Below are 13,693 nucleotides of genomic sequence, written 5' to 3'. Positions count from 1 at the left end.
TCATATGAAGCCATAACGTCTTCATTTGACATTTCAAAATAAATAACGCACAATGGCATGTGGTTATCACAGATAAAACCAAATTTTATATAATCTTCTTAATACTGCTTGGTCCAAAATGTTTTGGATTTATTTTCCATGCTGTCAGTCTGCCCATTGCCAGGGCATTTATTAATATTATTTCCATTATCTCTATTTGTACTAGGCTGTACTTCTTCAGCCACTTATCCATATTAAAAATGACAGGATGTTTATATAAATATTTATTTTAAAAAAAATTTATAATACTATGTATTAAATTTATCACTTCACAGATGACAGTGACGAAAAGGAATAAAACAACAATAGGCAAGTAGATTCCGTCTGTCAAGTTCTCACTGATTACTGATGATTGTGGCGTGGTTTTGTAAGTTAGAGATGGCACAGGTAGTTCGTCACCTCAGATACAAGATGCCATGTAATTAGTACACATGTGTGCTAATTACATAGCATAATAAAATCGATCAGAGCATCAGACACTTTTTTTTTCCCTTTTGTTAAAAGCAGAGTCATCTGGAGGCATCATAGATATAAATTTAATAAATCGTAAAAGCAAGCATTAAATTTATTTAATATTAGTATTACTGGGTATTTGGTATTTTATTACATTTTCATTTTTTCAGGAAATTTTCTTATAGTTTTATGTAAGTGTATTTCAAATAAGTTGTTTGCGGATCGGTACACACTACACTTTGAGAAACCCTGCACTACAGGGTTTAGACTAGCCCATTTTGTAAATAATATATTTACAAAATTATACATAATGGTCCTGTCTTGATGTCTGCAGTTTTGTTATCACTCTGTACAGCCCTCTTCTTTTGTTTCATTATGTATTATATTATTTAAGTACTTTTTTGATAAATTTGTCAGGAATTCTGTTCTTAGCGAGTTTGTCTTTTAATGTCTCAAGTGCTTCAGATCTGTTCTTACTATGTTTAATATTCTTATTATTAGGGTTCGGATTTTTATATATTATCATATCCTTTTTTATAAAGGCATGAAACTTTGTGTCCATGTTACATGGTCTGAGGATCGTAAAGAAGCATGTTTATAATTTCATATTTCATCATATTTTACACGTTAGGTCATAATTTTAAAAAAATATGAAATATAATATTTAATAACATATTTTATACTTGTTGACATAAAACTCTCATATTTTGTCTTACAATAATCAACAAATTATTTACCAAATTGATTTAAAATATATTTCTAAAAAACCATGGGAATTTACATTTAATCATTTCACATTCCAACGTTGGCAGGCAAGAGCGGCTAAATCCCAAAGTTATTTTGATTGGCTCTTTACACACAACCACACCATAGTGTCATTTTAGCTATAATTTAAAACTTTACAGTAGTTTCGCCTTATACTGAGTTCAACGAATTACTCGTTCAACTTATTTTATACAGTAGAAACCTCAGCTGTTGGCAAAATGAGGCCAAAATCGAGCAAAACTGAGCTTTTTAGAAAATGGATTTCTTTTGTAGAACAGTCTAAAGACACATACCAAACGGATGGAAAAATAATATATTGCAACGCATGCAATAAAGGGGTACGGAAATTAATTAATAAATATAATATCAGTGTAGATACACCATAGATAACTCTTAAACAACAACTACGCGATAGTAGCTTGAAAGGCATCATTTCGTCTGTATCTCATTATTGTGCTCTTCCTTCACAACGAGTTGCCTATGTATTGCACTACCTCGAATAAGTAACGCTTCACTAATAGAGAAGACTATTGTTACTTATTCTCAGTGAGTACCATCACCCAGACAACACCATTTCAAAGCTAGTTGGCTTTTCATCGGTGGGTGGTGGTAAGACAAGTAACAACAGTTTTCTCTATTAGTGAAGCGTTACTTATTCCAGGTAGTGCAATACATGGGCAACTCGTGTTCAGGAAGAGCACAATATGAGATACAGACGAAATGATGCCTTTCACACTACTATTGTAGTTGTTCTTTAAGAGTTATCTCTGGTGTATCTACACCAATATTATATCGAATCTTAAAACTCTTGAATATCATGCCTTTTTGCATTTAGTTTATTTAAGTTAATTTTCTTATTACTTGCAGTGTCTAAACAATATTCGCGAAGATATTGGAAGCAGCTGTGGGGTTCAGTTGATGAAACCACGGATTGTGAAAAATATAGCTAATTTTATTATTGGAAAGCTTGATTCAGATGAACCATCTAAATCGTATCTCCTTGCATCAAAGGTTCTAGATAAAACTAATCATGCAACTGTTGCTAGATTTACCTTTTGCAGTGATTCATCTGTATCATGACAGCCAGTGCTATTTTGCCATTTTTGAATAAAGTCCCTCTGTACCGTTTTCTTTCCTTCATCATTTCTGTACCTCACGAGGTTCCTTCGATATGCTTTTCGCATGTGCAAAATTTCCCAAGTTTTAGAGGATACGGATGTTGAAGGACTTCCTCTAGCTCCCGATGTCATTAAGGTGTTTAATTTTACCCCGATCGCATCTTGTGATGTTGAGAAGTCCTTCTCTGCTTACAAGCGAATATTATCAGATGATAGGAGATAAACTCCAAAACATTTGGAGTGGATACAGGTATCCCAAAGCAATGGAAAGTACTTAGCAAGTTAAGTGTTAGTAGCCTAGTACCTTAGCCTATACATTTTGGTTTTTGTATGTTTAAAAAAAATTATTTTAATGTTTATATTTCAAAAAAAAAAAACTTGCAAATTGTGATATTTTCATTATATTACTCGTTAGAAATTTGTATAACAAGTCGTTTTACAACTTTAAAAGAATAAAAAAAAGTAAATATCATTTATACGGTACGTAAGGGTAAATTATTTAGTCATATTTGGTTAAATTTAATGACATATTTTCATCATGTTTTGACATTTTTAAGTCCATAAAAATCTGAATCCTACTTATTATTCTTATTGGTTGTGAAGTAATTATATTTCTCTGTATCTTGATTGATATATTGGAGATCCAATTCCTTAGGTCTATTGTGTCAAAGTTGTAATCTTCTCCCCTAGTGTATATTCCTATTTCTAATTGGTTATTCTCCTTAATTTTTAATTTGAGCTCTAAAAATGTTACTTTTGTGTTGTCTACGTTCATTTTTGTTAATGCCAGATCATTGGGATAGATATAATTTTTGATCTCTTCTAGGTTGCTGTCAAAAGAAATCATGTCATCTGTGTATGTCTTTATCTGGTTGCTGTTCTTTTTACTGTATTCTTTTTTGTAGTGGTGTAGGAAAAGTTTTGCTGACAGTACTGAGAATTTGGAGCCCATAGGGACCCCCCCCCCCCTATTACCTGTTTATATATATATCTCTGCTTATGTATATGTAGTTGTTAAATAGGCAGAACTCGGTATATACTGCCCACTGGCTTTCATTTATTTTAAATTTTTCTTTGTAATCTTTAAAGTATGTGTTCAATAATATTTTGAGCTTATCTAATGGGATGGCCCTTGAATAAGTTAGCAAAGTCATGTGTTTCTATTTTGGCGATAATGGGATGGGCAAAAATCGCAGACTAGCCAGAATTCTGTAACTCAGGGGAGAAATGAAGGGGGCAATTCTCCAACGCATCACAGTCTAAAAAAAATGTGCGAAATGTGAAATGTTTGCCGACCTTTCTAAAACAGGACACTATCTAGCCAAGCAGGATGCCTTGGTGTGTGCTAGGTGTCTAGAGTGTCAAGAAATTAGGCACCAACTCAGCATTCTGATGGGCATCTATGAGAGCCTGAGGTGCAGGGTAAATGCCCTCAAAGAAATTAATATGAGGGGCCCATCAAGCTCTCAGCTGCCCAACTCAACAACAGAGTTCACTCTGGTGCATCAGGCAAAACAGAGGCAATCTCCAAAGAAGAATGGGCTGGTCCCAAAGGAAATAGTTATTGTTGGTGACTCTATTGTCAGGGAGATGGGGAATATACTAAGCAAGAAAGATAGGTGGAACAGGACCAGGGTATGTCTGCCAGGGGCAAAAGTTCATAACGTTGTAGAGCAGATATCATCTTTTAAGGGCACAAAAGATGATGTTGTTGTTGTACACTTTGGAACCAATGACATTAAGAGATCTGCAGATTAACTCAAGTGTAGGTCAATGTTGAAAAGTCGTGAGTTAGGGTTGAATGTGAAAGCGTCTGAAATTCTGCCCAAACACGATAGGAGGGAGTATATGATGAGAGCCTTGTTGATCAATTCGCCCCTGGAGAGATTGTGCAAGGCTCAAGGGGTAGAATTTTATTCAGCCTGGTCTGTGCTTGTTGACTGGAGAGACTGCTTCTACAGGGATGAGGTACACTTAAATAGAAAGGGTGCAAGAATATATGCTGATGCTATCAAGGCAGTGTGAGGTGATTCGGAAAACTGCTAGCTTGGGTGGACACACAGACTAAAAGTTAACAGTGGCCGCAGGCAGAGGCAAAAGTGATTCTTGCACTGCTTCTATTAGAATGAGCAGCAGCCTGGAAAGCAAGGTAATGGAGATTTCCAGGACTGCTGGCAGTCATAGTGGAACAAATAAATACATGGGCTGTGTTAGGGTAACTAAGAGTAGAAACAGGTGCATGTACACTGTCAGTTAATAAATTTGATGAGCTTGAAGAGCTAGTTTGGTGTGAAATAAGCACTGGCAAAGGAAAAATGAGTAGGTGTGTGTTATAGGCCTAATGAATCTGATGAGTATAATGAGTTTGTTGTTTGTTATTTGGTTTTTAGGAGCATTAGACTAAGGCCATATTGCTCCGGGATATGCAGTGGTCATTCCCTGACCTTTCCGCATCCTGCCGCTCCTGCCAACTTGGCTACGGAGGTGCTAAGTATAATGAGCAATTGTGCAGAGAAATAGATTGGGCCATAAATCAGAATGTCTTATAATGGGGGATTTTAACTTTCCATATATTGACTGGAACTTGTGGGTTGGTCACACACACACACTAGCAAGACTTTTGTGGATTTACTGGATGACTGTTTTTCTGCAGAAACATGTTCGAGAGGCAACCAGAGGAAATAATACTCTTGATCTGATTATCAGCAGTGATTATTCATGCATTAAGAATTTGCAGATAAAGGTACCACTGGGTGACAGTGATCACAATGTACTGATATGGGAATTACTTCAAGATGTAACTATCATCAGGGCTAAAGGGAAGGGCTTTTGCTTTCGTAAATGTGACTACAGTGGTCTCAGACAGTTTTTAAATTCTCTACAGTGGGATCAACTGATGATGTTACCAACATTAAATTCTAAATGGAAAGCCTTCAGTGACTTAATTTTGGAGGCTACTAGGCTTTTCATTCCAACTAAGAAATACTGTTTAAGGTTTAGGCCTAAATGGATGTCAGATGAATTGAGGATCGTGGCAGAGAAGAAGAAATGTATGGTATGCATATAAAGTATCAGGTGACACAGAAGCCTATGGCAGGTATAAAATAATCTGTAATCAAGTCACAAAGGAGGTTAGGCAGGGTAGATTACGAGAAATCTTTGGAAAAGGATGCAAAGAAAAACAGCAAAGAGTTCTTTACTTATGCAAACTCTAGAAGGAAAGGGATGAATCAGATTGGGCCTCTTAACGTAGATGGGTTGACTATTGATGATCACGCTCAGGTAGCTCATAAACTGAATGAGAATTTTTCATCTACACTCACACATGAGGAGTCATTCAATGAGGAGAGTGCCAGAAGTTTATCAAACGCCAACAGGGAGCTAAGTGATTTTGTAATAACTGAGAGCAAAGCGGAGGAGAAATTGTGGAAGTTCATCATGAGCTTTCTTGGACTGGAAGTGTGCAAATGTATCACCAATTCACAAAGGGGGGTTCAAAAGGTGACAAAAGTAACTACAGACCTGTTAGTTTAACTTGTGTCTGGGGAAAATAATGGAATCAGTGGTTAAAGAAGCATTGCAGGATCATCTAGGCAAGACTGCAGTAATAGCTAAGACACAGCATGCGTTTGTTTGTTAAAGGGATGTCTTGTCTGACCAATTTGATTGGATACTATGATGTGGTCACAAAGGAAATGAATGCCAAAAATAATTTTGATATCATATACTTGGATTTCAGGAAAGCTTTTGATACTGTTGCAAAGCCTTGAATGGTCTGAGCATGTTCAATGATGATGGGATTCTTCCTCTTGTGCAGAATAATCACCTGATAGGGCATAAATTCAAATTGAGGAAATTTGCCTTTAGCCAGCGGGTAGTTGGTTAGTGGAACATCCCTTGTTGTGGAAGTTGATAGCCTAAATAAATTTAAGGCTCAGCTGGACAGGTATTTCTAACGAGCGGAGGGGTAAAGTGGAAGTGTTTTTTTTTTTTTTTTTTTTTTGGCTGATGATGCATAAGCTTGCTTTCTTGCATCATATGCCTCTACTAATGCTAATGCTGTACAAATTGGAGAGGTATGGCATTAAGGGTAAGTGGACACTGCTCTTCGTGGACAAATGTTGTTAGTAGAGTTCCACAGGGTTCAGTGTTGGGCCCATTGTTGTTTTGTATATTTATCAATGATATTGATGAAGTTATATCAGGTTTAGTGTCCAATTTGGAGATGTTAACGACAGTAAAGACAGTATACTAGTTCAACTGGATCTAGATAAGTTGGGAAAATGGGCTGAGAAGTGGCATTTTTTTAACATTGACAAATGCAAAGTACTAGATATGGGTGGCGATAACCGAAGAGAAAAGTACCATCTCTGTGGTATTACACTCAGGGAAGTGGAAATTGAAAAAGACCTGGGTGTAATTGTGCAGTCAAATATGAAGTTCACTGAGCTGTCTGCACTGCTCAGTGAAGTTCACTGAGCAGTGCAGACAGGCGGCCAGGGCAGGTCATAGAGCCTTGTCAATATAGGAATTTTGCTAGCAGGGACAGGGAGGTGATTATCCCGTTATACAAGGCAATGGTCAGGCCAAACCTAGAGTACTGTGTATAGGTCTGAAGGCCTCATTTTAAAAAGGATGTAGAGTTGCTGGAACGAGTACAAAGAAGGGCAACAAGATTGATGAGGGGAACAAAGAGGTGCTCTTACCAAGAAAGGCTTAAGTTCAGGAAATTGCAGCACCTGGAGAGTAGGCACCTGTGAGGTAATCTGATTGAAGTGTATAAGGCCTTGAATGGGTTGAGCTAGCTGAACGCTGACAGGGTTCTTCCTCTTGCTCAGACTAAGAAACTGAGGGGCACAGTTTCAAATTGAGGAAAGATAGTTGTAGAATAGATGTGCTGAAATTTGCCTTTAGCCTGCAGGTAGTTAATTGGTGGAACAGGCTTCCATCTTTTGTTGTGGAAGCTAATAGCCTAAATAAATTTAAGGCTGAGCTGGACAGGCATTTGGAATGAATGGAGGGGTTAAATGGGAGGTTTTTTTTTTTTTTTTGGCTGATGCTGCATAAGCTTGCTTTCTTGCGTCGTATGCATCTACTAATGGTCTTTAATATATTTATACTTCAATGTTACTATTTATTATACATGTTTTGTCCATATCCTTATACATTTTTCCAAACTTATTGGTGAATACATTAGTGTAGCAATTTCTGGCGCTGGTAATGTATCTGAAACTCAGTGGAGTTTTATGAAATTTTGGTATCATATATAAGAACAGTATATTAGTATTATCCATTCTTGTCTTTTTTAATTTTTTGTGTAGTGTCAGTATCTTGTTAACTGTACTTCTTATGTTGTTGCTGATCTCTTGTGTGTGTTACCGTGTAACCCTGTGTTGCTTTTTGTAATTTCATCGTTTTACAAATGATGGCAAAGTTATTTGTGGCTTTATCTACACTCGTAATTACAAATTTTGTTAATTATTTTATAGGTTAACTTATTTTTAATATTATCTTTCAGGGTCAATAGCTAGCTATATGAAAGGGGCTTGTATATATGTACAGAAGATCATACTCTTAGCCATTATATATATCTTACAGTTGTAGAAACACTGTACCCATATGGCTATGGTCATGTCCATATTTTACTTCCTTAATTTTAAGCTGTTTTAAATTTTACCTTCTTACTTTTATTAATTTGGGTCTCACATTTCTTAAAAATGTATACACACAAAAAAAATCGTCTGTGTTAACATATTATCAACTTATGCTTTTAATTCATAGAAACAGATAGTAATGCTAATTACTTTTATTTGTGCACTGATAAGTGTTGGACCCCAATGAGTGCCTAGTACTTATTTAGTATTTCATTTCATGCTTTTATTTAATGCCTTTAGCTTCATATTTCTGCCTAATTTGTAGGTGGTAGATGATTTCCATCAACCAGTGAAATACCACCACTTTGCTTATTGGAGGCTTGAAGTGGTGACACCCATGTTTAGTGTCTAGAGCAGTTTCCGGCATCCCCCTCCCCCATACTTCTCCTTCAACACATGCACGGTACTAAGTACTATAGGTTTTCATACCTTTCGTGTTTGGGGTTTTCATAAAAAAAAAAAAAAAATTAATCATTTCGCAGATATCATTTACGCAGTATGGCATTTTACTGGCAGATAATATGTGCGCAATTAAGGACAGATAGAATTTTAGTGAAATTGTGGAAATATATATTTATGTATTTTTAAATTCATTTTGAGGAGTATACACTTTTTTTTTTTTTTTTTTTTTGCATGAAACAAACAGAGATATTAACATTTTACAATTAATCCTGCATTTTTCTTATTTACACGATGACTAATTAAAATTTGTAGAATTCTCAGAAATGCAGTATACATTAACAGATCATGTCAATTTAGCATATAGCAGCGAATACAGACCTTGTTATAAAGTTTGTAGTACTGCCCTATGTTACCATTATTGTTGGCCGTAACCATGTTTGCTTCTTATGTTCCAGGAAAACATTTTATTTGAAAGGTATTGAGAGTATCAGCTGTATAGATTGAGTAGGAGAAGAGCACGAAATCACCGAAATTTGTTAAGTCTGAAATGGCCTGTCAGGAATAGTTTTCACTTTCAATTTTAAAACTATAAACATTCTACACCTTTACTTTACCTGTACTTTATAAACATTCTACACCATTTAATTAACTATGCTCTGAACAGAGAAGCCATAGATTATATAAACAACCACATACACCTGTTTGCAACCACAGAGGGCAAATTTTTGTGAATGAATATCTAACTGATCTATGCATTTTAAGCAATAGAATTAATCTGAATAACAAGAAGCATTACACTTAGGCAACAACAAAGCTTAAAAAGCAAAACATCAGAAGGTATAAAAAAAAAATAAAAAAAAAGTAAAGAAAAAAGGCATTTCAGTGGATGTGAAATTAAAAAGGTTTCTCAGAGTCCTTGCTTTTTTTCTGTTGTACTTAAAATTGCCACACACTGAAAACAAGCTCTCAAATATAAGTGGCAGTGAATGTGTTAATACCTCAACAAACTTAAATTTGGCAGAATTAGTTTTTTCATGTTTTATTTTATGTTACCAATATTTTTCTGAAAATTTAATTAATAAACTTTTTTTTCCCATTAAAACTAAGTCTTTTTAATGGCCAAAAAAACACAGTAATTTAAACCTTTTAAATTATTATTTAAAAAAATGAAGAAATAAAATTAATAAGCAATCTAAACTACTGGTACAAGGCCAAGAATTAGTACAATACATAAGGTTGAGCACAGTTCAAAAAAAAAAAAAAAAACTGAATAATTTTTTTTAAATATCTGGGGGAACTACTGCAGGGTTAACAAAGAAAGTATACTCATCCATTAATACATGATATTTTATTTTATCACTAAATATTCCATATCTGAATTATAAATATAAATTGCAAAAAAAAAAAAAAAAAAAAAATATATATATATATATATATATATTTTTATTATTGCATATCCTATACTATTTTTAGTTAAAGTAAATATCAACAGAGCTATGATGCTCAAAGAATTCTACAATTGTGCACTTTATATATATATATATATATATATATATATATATTAGCATAATGAAATAGTTAAAAAAAAAAAAAAAAAAATTGGTACAAAATAAATACGAAATTTGCCATGCTACTGGCATTAATTTTTGATTCAATATTTAATATCAGTTTTATATATATATATATATATTATAGACTTTACCACAATGCTCTTTTGTAGAATGCTTCAGCACAGCAAACTCCTGAATTCAATCAAACAAAATTATTCAATGACCTCTCTCCCCCAAAGACACGAGTGACTCGACACATCCACGACTGATAGCTAAGGACCCTCAACCAGATCGGTAACACATCAAACCACCAACCACGTAATCCTGGACAACAGAAGACATTATGTCTAATAGAATCGATAAAAGGGTTGCAGAGAGTAATAGTTAAAAAATAAATCAGTTAAAAGAATTTAGAAACAAATTTGGCAGAAGTTAATCAAATTTGTTTCTAAATTATTTTAACTAATTTATTTTTTAACTATTACTCTCCATAACCCTTTTCTTGATTTTATTAGACATAATGCCTTCTGTCGTCTAGAGTTATGTGGTAATGGGGTTGAGAGTCCTTAACTATTGGTCATGAATGTGTCGATCCATTCATGAGTTTTTGGCAGAGAGAAATCATTAAATAATTTTATATTCAATTGAATTCAGGAGTTCAGCATGCTGAAGCATTCTACAAAAGACTATTTTTAGTGTATTCCTTATGTTTTTTCAAATATTTCATGATCTATAGTCCACAGGTTGAGAAATGTGGCACTAAATTATAGATTTTCCAATTTTATTATTTTATTAAAGGATTTTTAACCAAAACTACACAATAGAAACACTAGAAGCATTTCTGAAATCACCTTGAGGAGTGGGCAAGTTGGCTAGGAGTGGAATTCTCCAGATTACCACATGTTCACATAACATTTTTTTTTTTTTTTTTTTGGCTGATGCTGCATAAGGTCATACATTTGCTTTCTTGCATCACATGCCACTCCTACTACTACTACATAGAAATTAAAGTTTACTGAAGCAGCACTGTTTATCAGTCAGGTATTAAAATAATGGTAAAGCACTATATCATAGGTATGTTGTAAAAAAATTTAAGGACATATATATACGAGGGAAATTAATTTGAACTGCTATTATTTGGTTTTTAGGAGCATTGGCAACTAAGGCCATATTGCTCCGGTGATATGCGGTGGTCATTTCCTGACCTTTCTGCATCCTCCGTATTTGGTGGGCATGGGCTCAAACCCTGGTCTAATCAAGAAGCGTGTGCTACATACTGCTGCTCCTGTCCACCTGGCTACAGAGGCGCCGAATTTGAACTGCAATAATTATAAAAAATTATTGCAACTTAAATACATTTTACATATATTTTAGTTAAAAAACTAAACTGTATTCCTATTCTTTCAAACCAAATTGTGCAGATACAAACAACAATATAAGGGAGCAAGAATGCATGTAGACACTGTATGTTTTCATTGAGATATCCTTACATGATTCTTAATCAAGGAATGAACTTGCAGGCATAAATGACTAATAGTCTATGATCCAAACCTGCTATTAGCCCCAGGCAGTGAGGCGAACATCAGAATTGGTGCTAGCCCCACCACCAAGCTTATGACAAATCTGGTCCTAACCGAATAATCTGAATAATCATGTCATCACGAGAGATTATTCAGAGAGAGCCAAATTTGTTCCGAGCTTCCAGGGTCAAAATCTGTCAGTCCAACCCTGTCTGTTAATAAACCATTGCTGTTTCAGTTAGGGCCTGCAAAATGAGGAATATATTATATAAGTAATATGTAAAGCACTTCCTAACTGTAATAAAAATTTTTAAAAAATTCTTATAAAATATTACCATGCAGGCAATGATGATTTACTCGACACAGGTGAAGGAAGGAGAGTGCATTGCATAGGTTGACCTGCAAAATTACATCTCTTAAAAAATCTATACTTTTCTGTATTTTGTAAACAACTGTAAAAAAAATCATGCACATATAATTATAAAAAGAGCGATGCAAACATACTTGCTATTTACTTTTCTGGGCTTTACAGTTACAGTCCTCAGATGTGTGAACAATGATATTCTGATGGCTCAGGTGCATGGCTGATTTTGAAAGGAGGAGAGTCTCCCTTCTGCGGCAGAGTCCAGGTAGTTCGTGTACAGCACAGCTAACCCCTCCCACTCATATGGTGTTGGGATTCATACAGAACAGCCACTAGTTAACATTATGTTACTACTGTAGAATTATTTATAGCATAAATTTCTGTTGTAGGTGATGAAGATTATTTGAGATTCATCTGGGAAATAAGTGCTATATATTTTTTCTGCAGCTCTGCCTAGGGAATTGCTGATATCCAGTATGAGCAGCACTTGGTTTAGTTTCATGTCTATGGTGGTGGGGGGCATGGAAAACTGTCACTTGGTATTGATGACAATGATGCAGTCTATCAAATGCCTTGGATAATCAGTCTGGCCCTCCAAAATCCTTAGACCCCTCAAGGTTAAGCTTCAAGCTTTTTTACTATAGCTGTTTTTGTGCTAAGTAGAAGGTAGCCTATTGGATTTAAAATTCAATAGGCTACCAATGTCTGTGGGCAAGTCTAATGTGTAAGAACAGGAGGCAGTGGTGATTTTTAAGTTAAAATTTGAATTTAATATGTTGGTGAATTTAATATTTGTTTGTACAGGTAACCAGGTTTTCCCAACTTCTAATTCTCCAAACCATGGCTCCAGATCATCAAAATATCTCCTACCAATGCAGTACACAGCTTGAGGAGTGGGTAAGTTGGCTAGGAGTGGAATTCTCCAGATTACCACATGTTCACATAACCAAAACATGTTTATTATTAGTGTTTGGTCTTAACACTTATTTCACAGGCTAAAGCAGCGGTTTCTAGTTCTAGTAAACAGCAGGCCTTGTATTTGACACCACTAAAATGGCTCTGTGTTATGACCTACCTCCCCCACTCTGCCAAAATTAAAACTAGGGGTCATAAAATGTAGTTTCTACTAAAACTAGTGCATCATAGAATTTTTGAAAATATGTTTTAGTAATATTTGATTTTTTGCATTGCCTTCTCATGACATGTTATGTATCTTCCCCAATATTTAACAATATTATTACCACCATGTACTTTAATAAAAATGTTATTCGGCTCATGAAATAATAGCTGGATTTTCATATTTATGTGATAAAACAAAAATTAAATCCTATTTTGAAAAATCCATAATTAGTGGAATGAACTGTTCTTGCAACCAGCAAGAACTCATACCACCTGTGACCTTCAGAATGTTATCTGTTTTTGCCTATAGCCTAAAATAGATGTCTCCTCCAAGTTAGTGGAGTCTCGAATGACTCCTCACCTTCTACAACTAGGATAGAAACACAGTCAGAGGGCCAGTATACCAACCAGAAGGAATGAAAGTGTTGGATGGCATATTTTGGTCAGACCAATAAAAGACAGAAGAAAAGAAAGATAGAATACCAAATGAGCATCCAATCCATTAAACTGGTGCACCTCCATCCAACCATTCCTGAATGGAGGTGCACCAATTTAAATATAGAGTGCTGTTAGAACAGCTCATGGTTTTAAGGGTAGATAAGAATTTTGCCTGCTGGCAAAATTCTTATCTACCCTTAAAACCATGGCAAAATACAAGGAGGTGATTAAGCATGGTTATGCCACATCTTGAATACTACATACAGGTTTG

The 13,693-nt window shown here is 35.0% G+C and overlaps 1 protein-coding gene across 7 annotated transcripts in view; it reads right to left on the bottom strand.

The window, feature by feature from the left end:
• The window catches only part of LOC150083212 (uncharacterized), a 319,934-nt gene that overhangs the window by 41,024 nt on the left and 265,217 nt on the right, over positions 1-13,693 (bottom strand). For 6 of the 7 annotated variants that reach the window (XM_090377098.1, XM_090377102.1, XM_090377097.1 and 3 more), the window contains one exon: positions 11,837-11,900. The exons of the other annotated variant lie outside the window; for it this stretch is intronic. In XM_090377098.1, the coding sequence (XP_090233224.1) occupies positions 11,837-11,900 (64 nt within the window). The remainder of the gene's footprint in view (positions 1-11,836; positions 11,901-13,693) is intronic. 7 annotated transcript variants of the gene reach the window in all.

Source organism: Mastigoproctus giganteus, chromosome 7 (genome assembly GCF_048544385.1).
Source record: "Mastigoproctus giganteus isolate SK-2022 chromosome 7, ASM4854438v1, whole genome shotgun sequence".
Classification (NCBI taxonomy): domain Eukaryota; kingdom Metazoa; phylum Arthropoda; class Arachnida; order Uropygi; family Thelyphonidae; genus Mastigoproctus; species Mastigoproctus giganteus.
This window is presented reverse-complemented; position numbering and strand designations above follow the sequence as displayed.